General features: G+C 44.5%; 2 protein-coding genes across 2 annotated transcripts; both read right to left on the bottom strand.

Annotated features, from left to right (window-relative positions):
* Window positions 1–1,318: 1,318 nt before the first annotated feature.
* On the bottom strand, window positions 1,319–10,207 carry LOC133903094 (uncharacterized). Its single transcript, XM_062344456.1, has 17 exons — window positions 9,617–10,207; window positions 9,021–9,159; window positions 8,783–8,934; window positions 7,494–7,577; window positions 7,357–7,419; window positions 6,575–6,706; window positions 6,293–6,502; window positions 5,863–5,976; window positions 5,293–5,342; window positions 4,489–4,648; window positions 4,278–4,400; window positions 3,687–3,815; window positions 3,495–3,593; window positions 2,716–2,805; window positions 2,525–2,609; window positions 2,228–2,358; window positions 1,319–1,769 (listed from the first exon to the last, which is right to left on the bottom strand). The coding sequence occupies exons 1-17, from the start codon at window positions 9,701–9,703 to the stop codon at window positions 1,617–1,619; spliced, it is 2,001 nt and encodes a 666-aa protein (XP_062200440.1). The 5' UTR covers window positions 9,704–10,207; the 3' UTR covers window positions 1,319–1,616.
* Window positions 10,208–16,821: 6,614 nt separating this feature from the next.
* LOC133903559 (uncharacterized) lies at window positions 16,822–21,294 on the bottom strand. The gene is made up of 2 exons (XM_062344979.1): window positions 19,851–21,294; window positions 16,822–19,698 (listed from the first exon to the last, which is right to left on the bottom strand). Exon 1 carries the CDS (start codon window positions 21,217–21,219, stop codon window positions 19,897–19,899), a length of 1,323 nt encoding a protein of 440 aa, XP_062200963.1. The 5' UTR covers window positions 21,220–21,294; the 3' UTR covers window positions 16,822–19,698; window positions 19,851–19,896.
* Window positions 21,295–26,392: the final 5,098 nt, after the last annotated feature.

Genomic DNA, 26,392 nt, shown 5'->3' on the forward strand with positions numbered 1-26,392 from the left:
GTTTAAATATTATTAGTTTTATTTATTTGGATTTTTTATTTAGATATTTTTCTTTTCATACCGTATGGAAATCAAAATGCTAATTTTTTATATTTTTTAATTCCGAATTTAGCTATTTATTAATTTTATTTGATATGGACTCTTTGGTTTAATCTAGATTGTTAGATGTTTATAACAATGAGTGATCTAGATATTTTCTTTTTTAAAATTAACATGATAATTTTATGACTTTAAGAGCGAATATGGTGGCTTTTTTTCTCCTCTCAAATATTAAAATAATAGATTGTACGGTGTGGAGTTCTAATTGGTTTCGTACTGTGAATGATAATCTTTTGGTTCGCTGATTAGTCCTCTCGTTGTTGTTATGATTGTCATTCTGAATTATTCGGATAATGGTAGACTGAAATTGTGTACCATAGCATCATGCGGTCAGCTTACCGTAGCTTCCGTCTGAGATTGTGTACCGCCGCCGGCCGTCAGTCAGAGCTCTCGGGTCCCTCTCCCTTTCCAACCTGCAAGCATCATGAGACCGCCCGCTTGTGAATAAACGAGACGTGTGCAGTGACTTGGATGCTGATGCACACTGTCAACGTTGAAACGCCATTGAGCAAGAAATTTCTGCAAGTGTCATGACCATGCAGCGAGCAGACACGTAGCGCTAGCAGTCTAAGCACGTGAGCCGGCAGCACGACAGACACGTCGATGCGCCGCCGTCCAACTCAGCAGTGTCGTGACCATGCAGGGAGCAGCACCGATGTTCAAGGCCAGCCGGGTAGCAGCGCTGCCAGTCTAGCACGTAGCCGGCAGCAAGAAACAATGGCGGCGCAGTTAGATGTTGTGTTTTGTAGACTATGTCAACGTTCGAAATAACATGTATTTGTGACTGTAAGCACGAGGTGTTTACCAAAAGTTGAAATAATCCGCATGAGCTCATATCTGTTGGTAGTCAAAATCTCATTTTGTATAATGCAATTAGGAAAAATGTAAATAGTCGTTCCAAGATTCTTTGACGACTAGTAGACATAATTCTCCAAGATTAGAATTAGTGGGGAAGCTAGGACGAATTTCACAGTGGTGCACAGCATGACCAAACAAATAATTTCTACTGTTATATATGGTCAAAATGTGCTACTTAGCACTAAGTTTTTTTTCTAACCTAGGGTCAGTGCACCAGAGAGACACGACGTGGCGTCACCCCTGATTAGAATCCTCCAAAATTTCTATGAAAATACATCAATCCAAAGAGACCCCGGCTGATCTTCCAAGACCTGTACATTACGTTTGGGTGAACCAAAAAAAAAATGATTTCGATCACAAATGGAATCAACAAGGCAGCATGAACCATATGGAATCAACAAGCGTAACAAATGGATGCAGCAGGAGAGGACCATAATAGCACCTTTAACGAGGACTAAGAACACACTCCCTATGTTAAACGCTATTCTGCTAATCTGTCTATGCAGGGTGAGACACAGAGGAGATGCAAAGAATTAGTTGACCGTCCGACATCATCATAGGGCCCTAAAACAACCTCTACTGATTACACAGCTATGGTAACCAGCCGCTAAACTGAGACGGTAGCTGCACTCTTAACACTGATTACTATAGTAGAATTTTCATCGCCGCTGATGTTGGGCCATCTGCGCTATCCGGGCCATCTTCGCAAGATCCTGCGCTATCCTAACGGCATACATCGGGAGACGCCTGATCTCGTCAATCTCTTCGAGAAGCTTTTCTTCGGTGATATTGTCTGTGATGCTCCTCATCACCTGTAGGTCATGCAAAAAAAGCTGTCAGAATGCAGTAATTCTTCATTCTCATCACAAATGTGCGGCACTTGTTGGCCTATGGGAAAAACACAATGCGCAAGTACCAACAGAACAAGGCAACATCCATTTTTTATTTCTGTGCATGTGCTGAAAATAGAAAGCAAATCTTAAGAAGATCCTGAAGCCCAAGTATGCATCTATTGCTTAATCTCTAAAATACAGCGCTCATAAATGGTTAACTATTAGTGGGAGTATTATGATGCAAGAAAATAAACCGACTGATTCTGGAACCATTATTTTTGCAGCAACAGGATAACCATTTCAAATATATATAGGAAAACTACTTTCTGAGATGTATATACTCCTTTCTCAACACCCGTTATATATATTTTTCCACAGTGATCTCAATTATATTCATTAACAAAGGCTGCAACACAGAAAAGAGTATGAAAATCAGCCTTTCGGTAAGTGTTGATGTCGTTTGGAGTCGATTTATCCGATCTAATGCGCATGCAGACCCAATACTGCTCTTCTTTATTCCAAGAGCACTCAACAATCCTCCCTGCGACAGAGGATGGATCTATTTCGTCTGCATGAGTTTCAGACCATTAGCAATAAATATACAACAAGAAAAAGGAATATTTTTCTGAAACAGCAAAATGCGTGAGCAGGGTAAAGTATGCAAATGCCAGCAACTTTAAGAGATAAAATACCAACACAATGAAGTGATCATAAAAATTGAAGGATATGCTTACTTGGAAATTCTATTCGAGCACCATCTAAAAGTTTCTTTTTGCCTCTCTCATAAAGAAAAACCAACTGACGGTTATCACTCCCGAGCTGCAACAGTTAGATATGACAGAATAAACCCCACTATAGAATAAATTACTTCACTGTGAATAAATCATTTAAAACAACAATAATTAAAAACACAGGTCATATAAACCTCAAGCAAAAAGTCAACTGAATTCATCCCAGGATATTTCCACTTTAGAAGACCTTCATGAGTACGAGTTACATATGGATCATCCCAGTCCTGCAAGAACAATAGGGCATCAGCCAAGAAAGAAAACAAAATAGACTTCGTAAAAGAAGTCTTAACAACCACAAAAAGAATAGTTAACAACACAGGATGCTCAAGGTCACAGGTTGGGAGTGCAGATACAGATCTAATACTGATTCAAATTTGATCCTGAAATATAAGGCCAAAACTAAACAGAATCGCAATCAGGAAATAACCATAGCAATAACTCAAAATGCTTCTGTAAAGATGTAAAGCAGCCAACAAGACAAAATCCATACTAACTGCAAATCGTCCAGTAAGTTACAGGACTAACAGAACAAACAAATAAGAAAACAAGAACATTATCAGATTGATTACTAGTTTACTACAATAAAATGATGTATTCAAAAACCAAAGCAAGACATCCACAATCCACATGCATCAAGAAGATACAGTAGCACGCTGCACACAAAAAACAGGTAGACTGAAATACTGTTGTCATAGTCACTAGTTTTGCAAGAGGCAGTAGCCAAATAAGATATATAAGATTATTAGAATTGTTCAGCATGTCTGAAACAAATATGGCGTTTCCGCGTTTCCGTTTACAGACTGCATTAACTTGTACGGAAAAACTTAATATACTTATACATAACAGTATAACACGATAAGCCAACGTCATATCTTAGCATCTTCATAGTAAACAAATAGAAGACAAAACCTACCTGAAATATAAGGCCATCAGCATCATGTGAGAGTGCTGGAATAAACTTCTTAAGTTGCCTTTCTACTGTGGAGAGAAGCCAAAAATCCTTTCTCCTGACCTAGTAAAGTGTCAAATAATAAGAAAATGGAAATGTACATTGCAAAATTATGAAAATGAAGAAGAAAAAATCAGCTGTTTTGGATCCAGATACCGAAAATAGTTCCGCATCATAACTGTAAACTGAATTGCTCTTAGCAGCACTTGCAAACTTCATTTTCTCGCGATAACGTGGTTGTATTATTTCATGTTCCAGAATCTCCCACCTTTCAGAAAAAGGCAACTGCATACATAATTCGCCCCAAATTAAAAAAGAAAGAATATCCGCTGGTCAAGTAATACTTAGCATCTATAAGGTTTAACTGTAAAAGAAAAGCCTCGCATATATGAGTCATAGTGGAAAATAGTCAATAAGAACTTTTGCACTTCAAGAGAAAGACTTATAACGTACTTATATAAAATTGATTATTGAATCATATTACAGGGAACACTCTGATATAGTTTATGAAACCTGTGTAGCAACATGAACTTTAGAGTCCCTTCTAGTTATCATCTGGAGAAAACTATGACTAAGAAAATATTATTATGGCGGAGATCAAAGCAAAACATAGATAATGAATGCTCAGTGGATCATTTGATTGTTACTATATGCACTGAATAAAAGAGAAAGGAAGCCTGATAGATACAAGAGTGAGACAAATAACAGATCTTTACATTGCATGAAAACCATTCTGCACTGTCTTACCTTGGTTTTGGAGACTGAATCAAGTGTCATCAAATCATATGCCAAGTACCTCCTCTTCAATCCTGAATTTGGTACCATATCTATGACCATTTCTCCATCAATCAAGGTCATCTCATGCAGACCCTTTAACGGCACGGCAAAGGAATAAGGTTAAAGTTTTGCAAAAAAAAAAAATACTATGTCTTTCTCAGCACCAGAATGGGAACCTTACTTCAAGGTTCCTACAGGGGAAGCGCATCTGAACTCTTCTAAAGCAAAAATTCCGATCAATCAAGAAACAACCATTCCTCATTATAAGCATCATATATCGTGTTCCGTCAGCTTTCCATGTAGCATAATAGTATCGCTGTCTAAGCAGTTGCAAATTATCACTGCACATAGAAAAATGAAATGTGTTATAACAAAAAGGAAACAGAGTGTTTATATGAACTCAAAAACCCAGCAACTAGAATCCATACAGAACACAAGAATCATACAGGACAGAAAAGGTCAACTAAAAAATCTTTGGAAATCCTCCAATCTAACCAGTGCCTTCTATTTTTGTCGCTCTTGAAATAATTATTGTTCTCCTAAATTAGCAGGCACGATCACTTGCTGATATTAGTTTAAGAAATTAACTGAGAACTGATATCACCTTTTTACGAATTTAGAATAAAAATATTAACAGGTATGAAGAATGATGAATTGATGATATAAAAGAGCAACATTCTAGGCATTAGTGTGCACGAGTTCACAAACTGTAGAGTGCATAATTTCAACTCATTAAATGGATGCACTGACCAACCCTTGGAATTTTTAATGATTTTATAAAGATTTGGATTTCCTAATAGTGCTCTTCAAGAATTTTAATTCCTGAATCCTGATACGCCCTGTATATAACATGGGTATCATTACAAAATACACAAGGAATATCTGGATGCACGAATAAGATAAAAGAGAAATTTGAGTTAGTTGTTACTGCAGAAAGACGATGTGTACTTTATTCAAACAATAATGGTATCAGATTTACTGTTACCTGTTAAGAGAGACTGGATGAGATCCTGGGAATTGTGAATGCCCTCTTACCTATAACCAAACAAAGGATATCATAGCCTCATATGCCAAAAACAAAACTACTTGTTTGGGAGAAACACATCATAAAGTTCCAGAAGTATAATTTTTGCTATCCTGCCATGTAATTTAGTACAAAGCTAACATAATGTTTCCACTATGTCAATGAGGCACATCGTGTGAAATGAGCTAATTCTTGCATAAGAGGCTTGGCTTGCATTATATGACATGCAAACACAGTATACACTACATGGATTTGTTCAATGGTAACTTTAAGTTATGCATGGGAATCAAAAAGTGATACCCAGAGTGAACACAGCTACTGAAGAGAGAACCAGTAGTATTGGAACCAAAGATGGAATTGGTGTATTGGGAATTTGGAACTAATGGTGAAATTAGTAGCATTTGAACTATACCCTGCAAATGATTACACTGGTCTTGGATGCTATCATTGTACTAATTGATAAAATACAATCATTATGCAGCACCGAAAAATTAACACACATTGGGTAGAACTAGAAGGATTAACACTTACATTGGACATTTCAAGCAATCGGTAACATTCTCCACGCAAAAACTCTTGCTGGTCATATGGTATGGCATCCCCTAACACATCGTCACTAGTAATGACTTTATCCTCTGACTCAATCTACAAGATACATGGGGATGTGTAAAGAGTAAGAACACACAACTCAATTGTGAATATTGTATAGCGCAAGTAACATTGCTTAGTTATGAAGCAATAAAGTGAGGCTATTGTCAACGATGCAGGCGACATTGTTTAACAATGAAACAATAAGATGAGCCTCGACATAGTAACTCCATCTAAAGTAATGTTAGAAAAATCGACTCAAATGGTGAGCTGGGTAGGTACAGACTTAGAACTAAAAATTATGTACAAAATCCGTGGATATAAGAAAGTAGTCATTGCCATAATTTCAGTTTTGGAGAAGAAAAATACATACATGTGCTGGTGCAAGATCACCATTATCATCGCCATCATCCTGCTTAGCTTCACCATTCAAATCGAGATCATCAGATCTCTTCCATTCTGGTGTCGAAGGGCATGCTATCATCGTATTCACAGGAACCTCGTGATAAAAGGAATAGAGTGCTTCAATGTAGTCTCTCTTATATATCCCAGGTGGCCGCCTTTGAGCAAATATATTTATCGCCTAGAAAAAAGGGGGTAAAAAAATCTGAAGAATAAAATCAAATTAATAACATTCAGAATCTTGTTGCCCTACCTCTGCGACACAAGAGACATGTGTGCGCATCAGGTAATGAATAATCATGAAACCTGTACGATTATGACCATGGGTACAGTGAACTAGAATATATTTATTATTCTTTAACTGTCGGTCAAGGAACATCATCACCTGAAAGAACAGTAGTATTTGTTAAAAAAAATCTTATGGCAAGATCTTTCTTGAAACATGGTCACGATTGATTACCTACGTATCATTGTATTACACAAAGCAAAAAATTGCTAACCACAAATATTGATGAGAGCTGGGAGACTATCTCAATAGATAAAGCAAAAAAGCTTGGACAAGAAACTGGAAACATTCACAGAAAGACGTGTTTCTACATTTCCCCCAGCATGATTCAGGCAAAAAAAATTGAAGCATGTAATTAACATTACCGCTCCCATGAGGTTCAAAGCAATTTGGTAGAGAGGACCTAAAAATATGAAAATAGAAAAGGGTGCAGACCCTTGAAGTTAGAAACATGATGAGCATAGGGATGCGCATGGATAAGTATTAACATTTCAGATAACAGAAGAACGCACAACCTTGTAATTATCCCCCAAACCATCATTACAAGGTGGGCACAATAGAGAACCAGCTTGTAGCATAAAAATATGGTGCCGAAGAAAAAGAGGCAAATATTTGGTGGTTAAAAAAGAGATCAGGCATTATAAACAATTAAGCATCAGACTCCTGACTCCGCATTGTACAAACACATACACCATACAGAATCAAATATACTGCTGATGCAAAGATCTGTATCCAAATATTGGTGTTACCTCATATACAAATGTGTTAACAGATTCATTATCAGGTACAGCATCTCTTCCCTTGCATGGAATCTACAATGAAAACATGTAAGTAAAGAAAAAGGTCCTTGAAAATTCTATGATGCATATAAGCTAAGCACTCTCACCTTGACATGTTTAATACCTTGCCTTGTCCATTCTGCTGGTGAATAATACTTAGTAGTATTTGTCAAATCAATCACCAGACCAATCTGAAAAAAAGACATACAAATTAATTACTATAGAGTGTTCTATCAGTAGTTTAGATAGACAATCGTGTAGCGTGTCTAGATGGCAACTAGACGTTAGTCAAGGGCTTGGCATCCAGTTTAGGGGGTAGTCGCACCTCTAGATGGCTAGACCATCTAGACAGTCAACGTTGGTCAAAGACGGTCTATCGACGGCGCTAGACGATACCTAGATGCAACTAGGCAACCAGACGAGCAAGTAGTTAGCAGTCACGGCGATTGAGCTTCTTGGCGCGGCCGCGCGGTAGGAAAGTTTTCGACCGCGTTGGTGGAAACTTTTTGTCATGCCCATCACATAGAGGCCCCAAATCAGTTCGATTCAATCTCCATCTGCATCTCTCGATCTCTCCTCATCCTCTGTCTTCCATCGCCGCCACCAATTGAAGTCGCCCCCGCGTCGCGCCCCTGCACTAGCGTTCACGATAGCACTGCACGCCCACGCTGTCGTCCATCAGGTCCAGCGTCCAGGTTCCCTCCTCTTCGCAACTCCTCTCCGCCGGATTCATGCTCTGCTTGCTCCTCCGTTGTGGACTCCTCCGCACCTCCTCCATCTGTTGTGGCCCCTCCTCTTCGATAATCGACCGTGAACTTCTCTGCAGGTTGTGACCCCTCTTTCACCGTCGACAGGTACACTACTTACTCCTCCATTTCTCCTGGTACTGCTTTGCTTATTGGCTATTGCCTATTGGCTGTTGGCCTATTGCCCATACGTACATGGCTGCTTATGCGCTTGCTACTTGGTAAAGTTAATTTGGTTTAAAAATGTCATATTCTTTTGTAGGCATATAATTCAAATTGTTATTATGATTATTGATTGAAAAACTAGAGAACAATGGATGATTTTGTATTTATGTCTATGGAAGGTATCACTCAAATCTCACTTGAAAATATAGCTATTTGTTTGCATTTTTGTTGCTACAGTACAAAACCATCTAGTTGTTGTCTGGACAGCCTATACGCTAATCATGGGGTGACTGTCTGTCTAAGTCTAGCATCTAGGTGAACATTACGAACAAGAAATCACTTCTAGGGTGTGCAAGGTTACTAAATGAAACTAAGAAAAATAGACTGAATATCTTCCAAACTGCATACATTATATATATTAATACAGTATGCGGGACTAGAGTACAGTCCACAATCTCAAGAACAATCAAGCAAGCAATGCTTACATCATGACCAGCTTTTCTTTGTTTGTTAAGCACTTGTTTGGAGGAGTATCTTTTCCCAGGAGGCACTGATTCATTGAAAGTCTCATCAAGAGGAACTTTGGAAGGTATGATTTTGTGTATTGGCTCTCCAAATGCAGGGCACTCCATCCAGCCTAAAACCGTACCAGGAAAATACATAAAAATCTACATAGAAGAAGCAATGGTGTAGTTAAAAGTAATGCACAAAAAAAATTCGAACCCTGAGGTGCCTCTTTGATGTGGCCATGTCTACCAGTTTTACATTGAGGTGCATAATCGTTCATAATCTGTTGAGAATGTAGCATGGATCCTTCATCCTGTTGGTCTCTCTTTAGTCTCCTGCGTCTCTCTTCCCGCTCCTATCAACAATCGCAATATCCACACGAAAGGTGCCAAATAGGAGATCAATCAAATCCAGATCGCCCCGGATATATAAAACTCGAACTAAATGTTTAAACAACAATTAAGTCCTTTTTGGGTATTCTATATTTTCCAATAACACCAGCATGGCATAAATATAAAGAAAAAGAAAGAATGCATGTCAAGTCAGAATCAATGCAAAAGAAAGGAAAGTGAAGCAAATTCCCTATTAAAGAGCGAAAACATACTGAAATTTGAAGAAAACCATCAAATTTAACAAGAAATTCAGTGTATATCTAATTATGCGTCTCATAAAGAGTATCGCACATTTGATAGCTTCATCTCTTTGTGAAGGTTTTTTCTTCAATGTCAACCAAGCCCTCTTACAAAAGCATACGAATAACATGAGCACCATACATGGAAAGAACAATTATGACAATAAGGGGTATTGCGTACCCTTCGCATTGTTGCGACAGCAGACTCGGCATATTGAACCTCGACTGGCTCATCTTCTTCAGGCAACGGCGATGCGTTCAAATCCATAGAGAAGGTCACGCAACGTCCACTACTTCATATGTCCTCCGATCACCTCTGGGATTTGCACCTACCAACACGCAGATAGAATATCTAATAGAAAATTAAACCTTCACGCGACGTTCCCGCGTTGCCAGGGCGGATCCACCACTGAGGCGAGATCGGGCGGCCGCCCGAGGTGTCCCGGCGGCGGAACGAGCAGAGGAACGCGCTGGTGCCTGTCGGAGTTGGAGACGAGGTGAACCACGACAGAATCGAGCTGGACAAGGAGGAGAGTGGAGACGGGGAAGGTGAGGTTGCAGATTGGGTAGAAAGAGGAGGAGAACTCCGTTTTTAACAAGGAGAGGAGCTGCCGGGTCCGCCGGCTTCCACGCTCCCGCGACCGAGTCCGAGTCCGAGTCCGCCGGGCGAACATGGCGCAGGAAGTGGGCGTGCTCGAGCGCCGCCGCACTCCCGCCGCCGCCTCTTCTCGGGAAACCTAACGGCAGCCGAATGGGCTAAATGGGCTGCTCGGCATTGCCTGGAGTAACCCATTAAGCAAACCACCGGCCCGTTTCCTCTCTTTTTTCCCTTTTCTTTTCCATAAAAAATCTACATTTCAAATTTGACTAAAAACTCAAATTCAAAATTTATGGAACCCCCCCCCCCCGGTCTTTCCAACAGTTCTTAATGAAATATTAAGCTGTGGCCCATTGTGTGTTGTCATTGAAATATTACATTCAGGTATTAAATGTTCAATCTATTTGTGGAATCATGCTTAAACGTTTAATTCAAAAACACACACTATGGCACATTGTACCTGGTTGGAAATATATCAAAATTATTTTAAGTTTCATGTATACTCTAATTTGTAATATGGTATGACCATTAGCAATAATATTTCTTATACCTTAGTCAAGATTTAACTGTTGCCACCACTGATTCATCTATATTTACCTTTACTTATTTATAGGTTCATACTTTTCTATTGTCTTTTATTGAGAAATTAATATTTTATCTTCATTATTGAGGTATTATTCTTTACTTGGACTCAGTGTCTCTGTCCTAGCTCAAAATTGTTCCTAGATCCGTCATAGGCCAAGCTGGTAAACGTCGTAGTGAGCAAGGTGAGGGTAGAAGATGGGGCTGCCTAAACCCTAGATTGAGGTGGAGATAACCGATGGGGAGTTGTCAAGAGAAAGAAGAGATGACACGACCGTGACCCATGAGGCCAGTGCGCATCAGGCTGAGGCTTAGGAGTTCTCTGTAGAATTTCTAGACATAATGAGGGTAAGCGATGGAAGGCAAATCCGTCTACATCACTGCCCTTCATCACAAATCTGGCGGCTCTCATTTGCAGTGATTTGGTTGATTTCTATTCATTTTCGCTTTCAGAGTTAATGGAAGATTTCTTTTTGTTTTTTTATAAAAAAAATATATAACCAATTTTAGACTTTGCACTACAGTTTTGAATCCAATGTCTGCACTTTGGCTAATGGACTAACATTCGTATCATGGGGGCACATGCACTTGAAATGCAAAAGATTTCATATTCTCGTTGCAAAAGTCCAAAAAAAATGCATAGTTCCCTCATTGCAAGAAGAGTAATCATATGTTCGTGCAACTTTTCATTACAATAGCATATTCTACTCTACATCGTCAGTCTCATTACTTAAACACACAACCTGATAGAGGCAACATACAACGCACACTATACCAACCATACGACTTCCGCAATAATTTTTTCATTACAACTGCAATCTAGTTTATATTTGTCGGAGGATTAACTCCTGTCGCAGGGATCCCGAGAGACCCCTTTTTAGAGATTCGGCCGGGGGGATGATCCTGAATAAGTTTATCGGAGAAATAAATGGAATGAATGCAACGGCCGGTGGTCGGGGTGATGATTCGGCCGGGGGATGATCCTGAATAAGTTTGTCGGAGAAATAAATGGAATGAATGCAACGGCCGGTGGTCGGGGTGATGACCTAGTGCAAAAAGAAGTAAATGCACCGGAATTTAGACAGGTTCGGGCCGTACGGGGGCGTAATACCCTACTCCTGTATGGATGCAATAACTGTCCTGAGGAAGTCCCTCAAGGATGTTGCTGGTTACAAGAATATTGGCCTAACTAAGAGCCTGAGGCTCCTTGTTCTTCGGCAAGGACTGTGCCTTGTGCCTTATGTTGGTTCTTGTGTTCTTTGGTTGGGTCAATGTCTTCGATTCTTGCATGCTTGGATGCTTGTGGTCTATCGTCGGATGCTTTCCTCTGTGCCGCCAGCTCTTTTAAGTACATGCCGGTCGAGACATGCCCCGAACGGGAAGGAGGGGGCACAAGTTCCAAGACGCCATGACTGGGAAAGGCGTCATCATTTCTTCTGGGTGAAGTGACCGGGGGTGGAAAATGCGTCGCACGCCCGGTCACCTGTCACCATAAACGCCCTGGCAACGGGCGCCGTGGAGAGGACCCACCGGGCAGCCGCAGAGCAACCCGGCGTGCCCGTCTTGTCTTGTTCCTCTGCCACGGTAGGGCGGCAAACGGAACGCCTTGATCCTCGCGATGTTATCCCGAGACAAGCCGGATGATACGGGACGGGACCCGTGCAATTAATAGCCCCACGCCTCTCTGCCAAAACATGGCAGAAACTGACGCCGCAGCGGGAGCAGTTGGAGATGTCAGGCCACGCACGCTCATTAAATGTGGCCTCAGACCTCTGACTGGTGGACACCCCATCGGCGGGCCCCTCGGGGGCTTTCCTGGGTCGTCGGGGCACCGAGTGCTCGGGGGTACTGTTCACCTCCCCGAGCACTCTCTCCCGAGAATGCCTATCCTTGTCCTCGGGGTACCGGGTGCTCGGGGGTACTGTTCACCTCTCCGAGCACTCTCTCCCGAGCACTCGTGTATGAACCTTCGGGGAACCGAGTGCCCGGGGGCTGCCACGTGCAGCCCCGAGCACTATCTCCCGAGCATTCTTGTATGGATCTTCGGGGAATCGGGCGCTCGGGAGCTGCCGCACGCAGCCCCGAGCACTCTCTCCAGGAACTTAGCTCTTCTGATCGTCAGGGGACTAGGGTGCTCGGGGGTGACCGGGCACCTCCCCGGGCACTTTCTTCCCAGTACTTAAACTCTGTGGATGGCTGGCCCCGAGCACCTTCTCCCGGGACTTGAGCTTTTCTCATCCTTTAGGAGGGGCCTCGTGGAATAGCGCCATGTGGCGGGTGGCTGGCCGGGCCTCGGGACTCAGGGACCCCTGGTTCCTGATACACCGACAATATTCAACTAAGGATTGTTAAAGTAGTAATGCATATATGAAATTCTTTAAAATAGTTTGGAGATGACAAGAGACTAGAGTTGACATGCTTCATGGCAAAGTAAAGAGTTATGTAAAACATATATATTTTACATGGTAGGAAATATCTAGATTTTAGATAAAAATGATAAAAATCTAGAATTTAGATATTTTGTAAGAAATGTGTGGAATGAGCCACATGTCAACATTCCAAATATATTGCATCAAAGAACAATATAAATATGGGTGGCCTCATCCCCCACCAGCACTAAGTAACTAGAAATTAGAATATAGCTCTAAGTCTAGATAGTTTCACCATGTATTGCTAAAAGTTAATATGTTATAAATGTATCAGGTGCAAAACTTATTTAGTTTATGATCCCATAGCATCATTCCATATTACGTGGACAAAAGTATATAATCTTGCCTTGTATTCTTCATTACTTAGACTCGGTGTGGAAAACACGAGGAGACCGCGTGAGAGAGGCACCACCGCCGGTGGTCCACCATATGGGCGGAGTGCAGAGCGCAACATGAGGGGGCGTGACGCCAGAGTTGAACTGATGCCATGGGAGCGATCACGCCTGTCGAGGGCCATCCGTGCGCTGTGACATGTGTGCGCTGCCGGCCTCTGGCCGTCGCTGGAGGGCGGGGCCTCCGGATCTACTGTCGTCATCACGACAGATCCAACGCACCGGCCTTGTGCCCCGAAGGGGCGCCATATCAAGAAGATGTGGCCGTCGTAGGGCGGCGCGGTAGTTGCCACCAGAGGGCAGAGGTGCCGTGCTAGAGGGCAGGTGCCTGCCGACAGCATCGCCACCATGAGGGTGGGGCGCCGCCATGCAGGTGATGGCATAACTGGCGCCGTGGCCAGAAAAGCGCTAAGAGTCACCTCCGTGCGCGAGTGGTTGAAGAAAAAGGGCATCACCATTTCGGAGGAAGACCATGGGCACCACCGTTGAAGCCGCCGAGGTAGAAGAAGATGAAGGATGGTGGCCTTGCAGTGCATCTGCTTCTTCTCTGTTCTTACAAATGTGATACAACCATTTCTCAATTGGTGAGTCTGGCCGAGTAGCGTTGCGTAGACCCTGGATCCATTAGCGAAGTGTAGATCAAAAGTGCACGATAACGTGTTAGAAGTGAAAATGATTGAGAGTAATAGAGAGAGAGAGAGACAGTAGAGAGTAGAATGAAATCCTTGTTCATTCTCATTGATCTTGTTTAGATGATGAATGGGTGTGTCCCTGTTGAGGAGACATCCATTCGAGAATAGGCATGGTAACCGCCATGAGCAATTGTTGTGAAGAGATCAATCTCAACATTCCTAATTTTTGCACAATCCAGCCGGCTCCGTGCCTCTCGGGCCGTGGGCCTCCGCTCTCTTCCCGATTCACACGACAGTCGCCCGAACAAAGCCGGACGCCACGAAGGCACGGACGGGACCGGCGAGTTGTACGTTCTAAACTAGACAGCGCCCTGTGACTTGGGCCTGTGTGTGCCCCAGAGCTACCACCGGCCGCTTGGCCATGTAAACAACTCGTCTTTTCCTTTGCCGAGTTCCTATGCCTTCCGATCTGGCCTTTGCTAATTGGGGATTTTTGTCTTTGTAATGTGATTTCACCTTTTGAATTGGGGTTAGATACATTTGGATTGAGATTGGATCACCACCACTGCAGGATGAAGGGGGGCTCTAGCAAGACGACGGAGCTGCAGCGGGCAGCGGCCCATCCTCATGTGGTGCCCTAGCGAAAAAAAATTCAGACCGGAATATCCGATATATCCGGTTTACTGAGTCTACCAGTAAATTCCGATAGAAAAAATTCACCATAATTACCCGTATTTTGTTTGAATTTTATTTAAAATTATTTGAACTTTAGACTAGTATATATGATAAATCATGTTTACCGGTGAGTCGGTGAACTCTGATAAAATTTCTTTACTGATAAAAAAACCTGCCTACAAGTCGCTGTGCCACTTTAAGTGCATGTTAAAGTCCCGGCGCGCCCTCTGCTCGGACCCTGGAGTCCACAAAAGGTCTCTGTGGACCATGTCCGGCTTCTTCTACCGCAGCACCACGAGGCCGAGGCAACACAACCCCTCGAGCTACCGGCACCACTTCACCAACATCGGCGGCAGGGGCCATCCGATGGTTGGCGCCTCCCTCTCCTTCCTGTCCTGTCTACGCCGACGTCGAGTTCATCGACTGCTGCAATGGCCTCCTCCTGCTCCGGCGCCAGATAATATCTCCAAAGTGCAAACTTGACTACATTGTGTGCAATCCCGTGACGGAGAAGTGGACCGTGCTGCCAGATTCAGATATGATGCAAGACACACAAACGATTCAGGGATTCCACAAGATGCATCTAGGCTTCGAGCCGGCCGTGTCCCCCCACCCACTTCACAGTGTTTTGCTCGTGCAGACCCTGCCAACTCACGGTTTCTGCTTGATCGCCGGATTGGAGATCTACTCGTCGGAAACCAGAGGATGGACATGTAGGCAGAGCCAATGGAGTGGCAGCACTGCTTCCTAGACCAGAAAGTGCCTTCTTCTAAGGTACTCTGCATCTAATCACTATTACTTATTCAGTGATCACCGTGGACGTGGAAGGGTACTGTTGTCATCACATTGGTGTCTTCATTAGAGTTGCGTGTGAAATGTGGGCTATACATTCGAGCAGATTCGCCAAGTCATGCATACATCTATTTGATGTCCTTATCTTCTGGTGCATCAGAGTTTGGTGCTACTCTATTTGCTTTCATCTACTAAATATTATGAAGAAACTTATGATAGATGCTTTGAATGGCACTAAAGTCGAGCATCCTCACCTCACAGTTGCTATTGGCATGTCATCGGTGCCGGGTGTAAATAATGCCTATAGTGTTGTTTGATTTTTGGCCCCCAACAGAGCAAGCCAAATTTTGGCTAGAGGCTAAATAGAGCAGTGCATTATCAAAATAATATTTGGTTTGAAACTAAATTAAAATTTGATCGTTTAAAACTTTTAACGAATGATTTGATCATTCGAGATGTACTTAGAAACGTAATAGAATAATTTTAGCCGGACAAACTTTTTTTAAGACATAACTAAATTAACCAAAATTTTAAGGCACAACCAAAATTGACTTAACTCCGACTAACCAAACAGCACCTATATCTTCGAGTTGGGGCAGTGGATTCCGTAAGTCATGCCTGCATAGTACATCTATTCGTTCTTCTTATCTTCCAGCAAGCACGCACCGGCCGGCAGCCGCATGTACCAGCGCCGCAGCGCGTCGTCAGGGTTGCTTGAGCGCTGCCACCAGCAGCGCGCGCCGTACGCCTGCCTTGGGTTGGCTGTCCACCTCGCATCAAGCAGAATTGGCTTCTGCTGCCACTAAAACATATTGTTAGCATGCTATCTCCAAGCATCAGCTCGCAGAGTGCCACCAACCTTTGAATGGAGGAAATGCAAGTGAAATAACCACGGCAGTAGATCCATAAAAGCTACAAACTTAGGTCCTGTTTGTTTCCTGCTTCTGCTTCTGTTTCTGCTACTGGCAGAAACCAGAAATCAGAACAAACGGAGTTCTGGAGAAGCCAGAAGTCTACTTCTGAGAAAAATAAACTAAAGCTGATTAGCTCGCTGAGATGTGTTTTTCTGAGAAGCTATACGCTGAGAAGCCAAAAATTTATTGTAGAAGTCAACAGCCTATTTCCAAAAATAGATTTTCAGACAAATCAAAAACACAGCTTTTCAGAAAACTCAAAAGTAGAAGATCAAACAAACAGGCCGTTACAAGGAATCCAAGGCAATACATCGTTGACATCTTATAGTCATACACTAGCCCCCCAAAAAATTGTAAAACATAACATCAGTGGAAGAAACCCCATTCTTATTTCATCAAAGAAACAAAAGAGGCAAAACAGAATACATTTTGCACAAGCTTCAGGGATGGCACTATGCCACGTAGCACCAGTCTACCTAGTTTGTGTTGATACATTCCTGTACCCAAAAAAATATGTAGTTCCGAGTAGCAGCTTAAAAATCCTAACGGTGCAAACTCAATAGCGAGATGTTTACATGAAACTAGACTAAGATATACTCTTCTTATTTATCAACGAGATGGCAACATCAACAGCCATCACATTAAGAGAAAAAGGGTAAAAAGAAAAAGAAATAGCAAAATATACAATGTTGTGCATTTGACAAATTCTATTCCCAAATATTACATGATGCACGTGAATGTTTATAATTTTCTAAGCAGTATATGTACCAAACTGAAAGCCTGAAATCATATGTCAACAGCACTCTTGCAAAGTTGCAAATGATGCAAAATAACTAAAGATAGTCACATTTCGGGCAACCTAGAACTAAAGATAGTCACGTTTCTTGCAAAGTTGCAAATGATGCAAAACAACTAAAGATAGTCACATTTCGGGCAACCTAAAACTCATCTTGTAAAGTACAACGAACATTTTCCCATGCATTAGTAAAGCCTAGCAGCAGCTGATCACTCAATCCAATAGTATGATATAAGGAATAGGCATTGCAAAGAGCCACTGTTGCTTTTGAGTACTGCAAGAGTGTAATCAGCAGCAATATACAGATAGATATCTTACGTCTGACATGGATATATCTGTGAAAGGATTGCTTCAAGCTTAGGCGAAAAAATTAATATATACAGGTGCCAAAAAGAGGGCTATAATGCGAATGAGCAGAAAGAAAAGAGGGCCAGACTGTAGTAGCTAATAAACATTTCCAATATAGTTACAGTATTTCACACAAGGCTCAGAAAACTAATTCAGGACAAGTAACACATGATTCACTTGTATGGTGAAATAAAGGCCATGACCCAAAAACAATGGGTTGATTTACAAATTATTTCTAAGTCAATTTTATTGTCTGAATACATCTACATTAACTGAGATATGTGATCATGATATAAACACGACTATACGAGTCAAAATGAACTGTCAGACAATAATAAGACTAAATATATGCGTGGACTAAGTCAACTATTTAGTTTTAGTGTCCTAAGCCCATACATAACAAAGGAACTGCATAACAATTAACTGTATGGGCCAAGTAGGATGTACCAAAAATGTCTTTCATGACAAGAGACGATTTTTTATTTATTTCAACTCCTTTTATTCTAATATTTTAATATTAACCCCGGCAAGATTATATTTCTAGGAACTACCCCTTTCGTCGCGCCGGTCGTCGTAGCGTGACAAATGACTATGGTCACGCCATCTATTAAAAAAGTTTTCATAGTGTTTGGTTAGAGGGGTAGGGTGGATGGGGCAGCCAGGATAGAAGAATATTCCCTCATTACGTTGGATGGCTCGATCAGGCGAAAACGGTCGGATCGGCTCATCCACGTTCGTTCGTTCCCGTGTGTTTATGTGTTTATGTTTTTCATTTAACTCTCGATTTTATTTGAGAGTATAAAATGGTTCAAAAATTCTAAACATTTTTATGAGCAAACTAGAGCTCAGTAGCAACCCATTTTAATTGATTTGATCTAAAAAGCATAAGCCAATATTTAATTAAATTCTCCAAAAAATTCTACTTTTATAACGTAGAAATTTTTAATGCCTCAAATAAATTACCAAAAAACTGAAAAAAAAAATCACTAATATTCTTCTCATGTGATGTACTAATTTATAAAAATGCTTCTAACCCTAGGTTATCTGATGAAAAAATAAGTTCCTTTGTAATGCTCCATTTATATACATTTTTATCATTTCATATGATATTCTCTTTTTAATTTAACTTGAATTCAAACAAATTCAAACATGCACAAATTCATCCAAATACTTATGGAATGCATATAAATATGAAAAAATCATCATATCCATTCTAATCCCACCAACCAAACAGAAAACTAACTCATCCTATCCACTCTAATCCCACCAACCAAACAGAAAACTAGCTCATCACATCTATCACAACCAAACAAAAAATTAGATCATCCCATCCAGAAAAATATGGATGACCTTATCCCATCCAATCTCGCCTTCCAACCAAGCACACCCGTATTTTCTAAAATATAGTCTAGAAAGGGATAGTGTTAAAATATTAGAATAAAAAAGGGTCAAAATAAAAAAAAAACTCACGTTACTCTAACAATCAATCCAAAATGTGCACCTAAACTTCTACCTTTGTCTGGTTCGTTGCCGATTTTGGGTCAACCAATCAACTGTGAAAACTGAACTGTGGACTGAATAAAGGTATGAAGTAACCAGGTAATCCAAAATTGTAGGTAAGTATGGAAATATATACTGGTCCATAAATGGGACTTCGTCCATAAATAGAACTCTAGAGGCTGGGAATTCTATGCAACTGTTGAAGAGGCATTCTGATAATGTGTGATAACCAAAAAAGGCTATCATATCAATTGAGGATACAAATCATTGTGCAATCTAAGAGAACAAAGACCAAAAGAACTCAATAGTGAGCCAACTTCTTCACAGAACCAACTAAAGGGCTATTGAGATGGGATTAAGAGACAACTATTTACAAACAGAAAAGGGAGGATATCAACAGTGTTACCGGTGTGTGAACCTACAACATCACAAGTTTCAGCCTAAAAAAACCACCCAGGAAAATTCTACCGTAAAAACTTCACAAATCATCTTGGAGCTACAACACCTATGACAGGGCATCTTACCTCCATGGAAAGGAAACCAACCAACCTTTCTTGTATGCCACATGGTGTGGCTGTATGCAGATTACCCCCAGAGGGCCAAAACTGTACATACAAGCATTGTTGAGTTCTCTCTCCCTCATCTGAACTATGTACCATTTCAGTACAATTTAGAAGATCAAGAGAACTACAAAAGCCACTACTTTGCCAAGACCAGTAGCATGTGATCCATGAGCACTATGAGGCATGAAATATACCTCTCTTCATGCATTGATGAACCAAGTGGCCACCGTCAACTGGACACTACCTAAATCCGTCAAGAGCAGCTGCCACATCCTCCAGTCCAAACTGACGGCCACCCAGCCGTGCCTCCTTACACCTTGCCGCAAAGTAGAACAACAGCCACACCACCATGAAGTAGACCTGCGCAATCGAATGGAGAAATCCCCCAACAATCTTTCCACCAAATGTCATCATGATGAGCCGCCCCATACTGCCACACACTACTGTCTCCCAACACTTGAGCAATGTGGCATCAGTTGCCATCAGAGAAACAAGATAGCACCCTTCCTTCACAGCATTGTGCCCAGGTGGGCGCGGATCACGGTTCATGACAACCACCCATGGCACCACAGTGAACAGCACTGATACAACTGCATCAAGTACAGCCCAAGCAACGAAGAAACCATCAAGCTCTGGGCCTGCAATGGCTGCAAGCCAGGGCTTGACGGATGCCGAGAATGGCATGAGCTTGGCAAGCACAAAGAGCCTGAAGAGCTGCGCCTGGTCATGCACGTCAGCGAAGAACCAGAGGCAGAGCATCTGCACGACCGCATCCCGCGTCGCCCACCTGAGAAACGCAAACCCCGTTAGCCGCCTCGCGCCCATCGCCGCACCGGCAAGGAGGAACCCTCGCCGCCGCCCCTGCACGTGCCGACCCGCGACGGACGCGAACACCGCGCCCAGCGCCGCGGAGTGCACGGCGATGTACCCGAGGATCGCGAGCACGTGCGCGGAGGAGAGCAGCGCGAGGAGGTTGACGATGGCCGCCGCGTCGCGCCTGGTCAGGTCGAGCAGGCGGAGCTCGCCGCCCCGCGGCGAGGCGGGCTTCGGCGGCACCGTCTCGTTGTGGACGGCGAGGAAGAAGGGGGAGGCGGAGGCCGGTAGTGGGTGCGGGAGCGGCACCGGGTAGGGTTTGGGCGAGGCGGAGTAAGAGGAGAAGAGGACGTGGTGGTAGGAGGCGTTGCGGCGGCGGGAGGGTGCGGAGGCGGGGGGATCGAGGGGGCCGACCAGGACATCGTCGTCGGAGAGGGAGGACGACGGGGAGGTGAACGGGGAGCGGCGGCGCGGGAGGTGGTGCGGGGGAGGCGGCGGTGAGGGCGGGGCGGGAGGGGAGAGGCGGGCGAGGAGGGAGCGGAGCGCCGGGTCGCGGTCGGCGAAGGAAGCGAGGCGGACCGTGCCAGCGAGGAGCGCGGAGCGGAAGAGGAGGATGAGGAGCGCGGCGAGGAGGAGCGGAGGGAGCGAGGCAGGGTGGAGGAGGTGCCCCGCCGCGCGGCGCAGGACGCGTCCGCCCGTGCGCGCGTCCAGGCTTTCCGGCGGTGCGGTTGCGGGCGCGGCGGCCGGCATGGAGGGTCGTGGTGGCGGATCGGCGAGGCGAGCAAATGGGGAATTCGGGCACGCGGAGGTTGACGCGCGCGTGACGGAGGAGACCGGAGACGTCCAGGGCCTGGGCTTGTTATGGATCGATTTGGGCTTTGTGCTGGGCTGAGAGATAGATTTGGGTCGTTTTAGCCAGTGAGATCTTGATGAGTTTTTTTTATTTTTATATTTTTTAAGTTAAAATTTAAATAAATAGATTTCCGGTGAAAAAAATTGCAAAACTAGGTGCCCGCAGCCCTCTGAGAGGGCGGCTACGGGTCCTAACCGCCCCCTGAGAGGGCGGTAGGCCTAACCGCCCCCTCAGAGGGTGGCAAGAGGGGCCAACCGCCCTCTCAGGGGGCGGTTAGGCCCTGATGGGGCGGTTAGCCCTAGCCGCCCTCTCAGAGGGCGGTTAGGACCATTTTTTCCTGTAAAATTAATTTTTTTCCATTTATCCTTTAAACATATATAATTTTTGTAATTAAAGAAATAAAAAAGGAAATGGTGTAAGGAAATTAAGAAATTAAATTTGGAGTAGGTTATGTAATAACGGGAGAAAAAAAATCAGTAATTAGTAGTTGCAGCATTTTACGTGGGTATGGGGTGGGAACGAGGACAAATATAGTATTGAACACTTGGTGAAAACATTACAATACACTGTAACCACGACGACACGATGAGAAAACAAAGGTGGCATGTACGGTTCGCACTAAGACCTACTTATTAGTGCGTTGATCCTAATCATAACATGCCTTAGGGAAGGAAAGTATGTCAGGTTACATTAGGTACTCTCTACTGCGTGCATCTAGGTTACTTTCCCTTTCGGAGGGCATCGGGACCTGCCGCCTTAGCACGGCGGGCTCTCTCCCGCTTCCTTTCCCTCTCAGCCTCTCGAGCCTGAGCCACGGTACGGTCGTGCGCCGCCTTCCTTATACGCTCTTCTTCCTCCCGTTTGAGGCAAAGTTCCTCTTACTGTTGTTCGTACTCCCGACGTGCGTAGGCTTCCCTTCTCCACCTCATGTTCATGTCGATCCACAGCTTCTGTGAGTCATTTTGCTCATTGTCGAGCCACTGAATAAAATCACAGAGTGGTGGAGGGGACTGAACAAATGGAACAAGATGAGCGGTTACTAAAAGAGGGTGCGTAATCGGAAGAGATGAGGCGGATATCTGTTACCGTACCGGTCGATAACCAGTTGTTGCATGGCGAGGCTTGTCATACTCGTAGTTGGCACACATGAAGAAGTGCAGCCCATAGGTGTATGAGATGTCCTGCGACTTGCGGAGCTTACAAAGGTCACCACATAAGCACATTGGTGGTTCGAGACCTTCAGGTATGGTAGTCCCCCAATGTTTCTTTGGTGGGCTCGATGGAGCTGAGGAAGATATTGCACTTGAGAGATATGAGAAATGAGCGATGCTTCACCGTAAGGAGGTTCGGCTATTTATAGTTGGGGGAGGCAGGAGCATTGGATTTGCTCGTGAAGAAAGGAGTGAGGGCATGGGCGTAGCTGGTGGGAGGAGCATCGGATTTCATCTTGAAGAATGGGAAAGTTTTGTCATTGCTCATGGTCAGAGATTCCACGTTTATTGGTACCCGTGTTGTCATTTACTGATTTGAAAAAGCTGGGTAGTGTTGTCACATCTTGTTTAAAGCTTGCAGCAGGAGGCATGTGTTAGTCATGGTTAAAGTTTAGTGTTGTGGTCACTTTTTCATTGAACGTGTCTGAATATGGAATGCATTTACGAAATGCTAAGTCGACCATACAAAGTGAACGTGTCTTAATACATAGGAGTACATCACGAAGAGAATATGCATATGTTAGTTACATAAAATGTAAAATGCTACTCATGCCTCCCTCGTTGCCGTCGCTCGTGCGCCCCATCGTGGTCCCGATGCCGCTGGTTAACCTTCACGTGACCCCTGGAGTAGGTGAGGGGGTCGGGTGGGCCGACGTGTCTGGTAGGCCTAGTAGGGACCACCGGTGTCGAGGGCTCGTCGTGCGTGGGCTGTGTCCGAAGCGGTGCACTGGAAACCTGGGACCGCTAAAGGATGTCGTAGTCAGGTGTGCCCCCGAAGAAGTCACGGACGATGTCGTATGCGGTGTCGGGGCCAGTCTCATCCTCCTGACTAGGGTAGGAGGATTGTGAAGGCTCGGTAGGCGTCCATGTGTACTGGCTGGAGGGGCCTGTGAACAAATAATCACGTGAGGTACGAACAATATGGTTTTGAAAGTAGTAGTAAAAAATATATAATTGTACCTGCGTGGTACAACGGTGCAGCAGAAGAAGGCCACGCTGCCGTGCCGTAGTACGTTGCGGGGGGGGGGGGGGGTAGGGCGTGGGGCCACCGAAGACGGACCAGCCTCGTCACCGAAGTAACCTGAGCACAGTACTAACTTATTTTGCTGAAAGTATTAGAAATTAGGAAGAAGAGTTCCCGGAGTACCTGACTGTGGACGCACAGGGCTCGATCTGCGAGGCTGCATCGAGACTTGTGCAGACGGACCTAATGAATGTTTAATAACAATAAGTAAAGGATATTGGTCAATATTATTGAAAAGTATAATTCATACCATGTTGCTCGAACCCTCCAAGACGTGATAGAAGGGGTCGTGTGGGAGCCGACACTGAAGAACGTCGGTGCACGTCGTGCACGTCTGACGGCCGAGACGACTCGGCGTGTACACCACTCGTCCTGGGAGGCGGCCCTGCTACATCTGTGGTAGATCGATAGAAGGTGAGCTTCAAGGCGCGCGCCGTCTTGTCGAAAACCCGTCTAATGAAACTCGCAACATCCGACGCACTTAGGTGATGCCCTTGCTGGACACGGTCCATGGCAGCAGCTGCATCCCTATTTACGTCATAAATGATATCTGTCTGCGGGTACGAACAAAAGTGAACAATTAAAGTATACGGTTATGTTCATTCAATATGGAGTACGGACTTCAAAAAGTTACTTACTGCTAAAGCGGCGTCCTCGTCCTAATGCACCGGGTATGTTTCCGTTGTCAATGCGACGTGGGCCCGGACATCCTCAGGGGTGTAGGTGACACGTGTCCGCGTACGTGGTATATACCACCGTAGGTACTCCCTGAAGTTCCCCTCGGTGTGGGGACGCGCCTCATCAACGACGTCCTGTAGCGCTTGGGCCCATGTTGCCACGTAAGGGGCCAAGCAGTCCGCCCAGAGGTTGCCAGCTGGCTGGCCTTTCCGCGTGTACCTGCATTCATACTACGGCAAATGTAAGTCAAACTGAAATGAAGGTTGCTCAAACTATAATTTTGCAAGTGTACATGTGGACTTGCAAGGGGAGGTACGGATGGGGACGAGCGGGAATGCCTAGTGACGGTCAAACTGCCGCATGACACGGTGCGGTGAGTACTCTTCGACGTAGATGTCGAAGACAAGGGGCGCCTTGGTGAGCCAGTACTCCTCGTCGCGGGTGCACAAGGGTGACAAACCCAACCCTGCCCATGTATGCACAGACCGAACGCTGTATGGCTCCCATACCACATCGTTAGGATGCAGCCTGTCGAACTGGGTACGAAAATGCTCGTACGCGCTGCGAGGCTGCTCGTGGGCCCAGTGTGGCTGAGTGACAAACATCAATACAAATATTCAGAGACTAACATAGTACGAACGGAACTGTTAATGTAAAATACATACCCGTCGACGACACCACAGCGAGGCCATTGTGGGCGCGTCCTCGTCCGTCTCGCCGTACCATTCCTCTGGGTACGGGGAGCGATCCACCACCGGTCTGCCTATGACGAAATGCTCGTACGACCATAGCTGTAGAAGAAGTGGACACCCGACGAAAGTGGCTAGTGCCTCCTTCTTCGTGCATGCGTCGCAGAGCGCCTGATACGTCGCAGCAAGAACAGCGGATGCCCAGCTGAACTGCGGTACGTCCTCCGCATCAGCGTCCGCTATCGACCAGGCGTACGGCACAAGTGTCCTCGTTACCAAGTGGCCTTGGCCACTAGTGAACATCACCCACCCAAACAACCAAAGGAGGTAGGCATCCAAATGTCTCAAGACCGCGTATGCGTTGGCGTGTGGGTGGGTGTACGCCGGCTGCACATATGAATGGTGTCAGAAAGGATCATTACGACATATTTTGTTAGTATTCGATAGGTTCCATGTTACCGTACCTGGAACTGTAGGATCCACTTTTTCGTTGGCCCTCGTGCATCGGATAAGAACTCAGGCACGTAGGGGGGTGCGTCCGCCTTTCGCTCCACCGGCCCAAATCGCTGATGCATGTCGTTCATCCAGTCAACCTGCATATCGATGACCCCAACCGTAGCTCCTGCGCAAGGAAGGCCTAAGAGGTAGGAGACGTCCTGCAGGGTCGGGGTCATCTCTCCGCACGGTAGGTGGAACGTATGTGTCTCCGGCCTCCAACGGTCGACCAGTGCTGCTATCAGCGACCGATCGAAGTAGAAACGACGGGCTGCAACCTCGGGGTTCTCCGTCGATCGGGCCTTGACCAACTGGCAAAGCGGCAGGAGTCCGGCCGCTGCCAACCTATAAGTATTGCAGTACATCAATAATATGTAACAACAGCAGTGATATGACAATTTCATATGCGAAATTAACACATATTAAAATGGTACAAAACTAGCTGAACACACATGAAGCTCACCTAGACAACAGGTGCATCACCGCCTGCAGTTTTGGGACAATATTTGTAAGTGTGACCTACTTCATTGCACTGACTGCATCGCTTAATCCTAGGGCCAGCCTCGGATTCATCCATATCGTTGCGAATCCGACGAGTTTGTCTTCGGCCCGGTGCGTTCTTCATCTTACCCAAATCAGGCACATATATTCTTGCAGGCCCTGGGTTACTTGTAAAAGTGTCAACAATGCCGTAACCATACAGCTCCTGGTTCTAGGTGTTCAGTACTTGATCTTTCATGAAATATTGTGACACATATTGCCTTGGAAGCATATGGTGCTCCGCGCACGCAGCTATGACGTGTGTACAAGGTTTGTGGAGTAATTGTGGCTTCTGATAACTACATATGCATGTCCCACTCCTTAGCACACACTCTTGAACATGCTGCTCACGTCTACCCCCCTCCGACCCTTATCCCGACACAGGACACTGAACCTGTGCTCTGCAGTGCCCTCTTGATTTGCACGATGCATG

The sequence above is a fragment of the Phragmites australis genome, chromosome 21 (genome assembly GCF_958298935.1).
Source record: "Phragmites australis chromosome 21, lpPhrAust1.1, whole genome shotgun sequence".
NCBI lineage: Eukaryota > Viridiplantae > Streptophyta > Magnoliopsida > Poales > Poaceae > Phragmites > Phragmites australis.

What these genes read in the sequence shown, in the direction of transcription:
- LOC133903094 (XM_062344456.1), bottom strand. Translation starts at nt 9,703, where the DNA reads ATGGATTTGAACGCATCGCCGTTGCCTGAAGAAGATGAGCCAGTCGAG. An exon ending in AAGGTATTAAACATGTCAAG is followed by an intron (nt 7,420 to 7,493) that starts GTGAGAGTGCTT and finishes TTTTCATTGTAG; the next exon opens with ATTCCATGCAAGGGAAGAGA. An exon ending in TCCCCTGTAGGAACCTTGAA is followed by an intron (nt 4,401 to 4,488) that starts GTAAGGTTCCCA and finishes GTGCCGTTAAAG; the next exon opens with GGTCTGCATGAGATGACCTT.
- LOC133903559 (XM_062344979.1), bottom strand. Translation starts at nt 21,219, where the DNA reads ATGCCGGCCGCCGCGCCCGCAACCGCACCGCCGGAAAGCCTGGACGCG.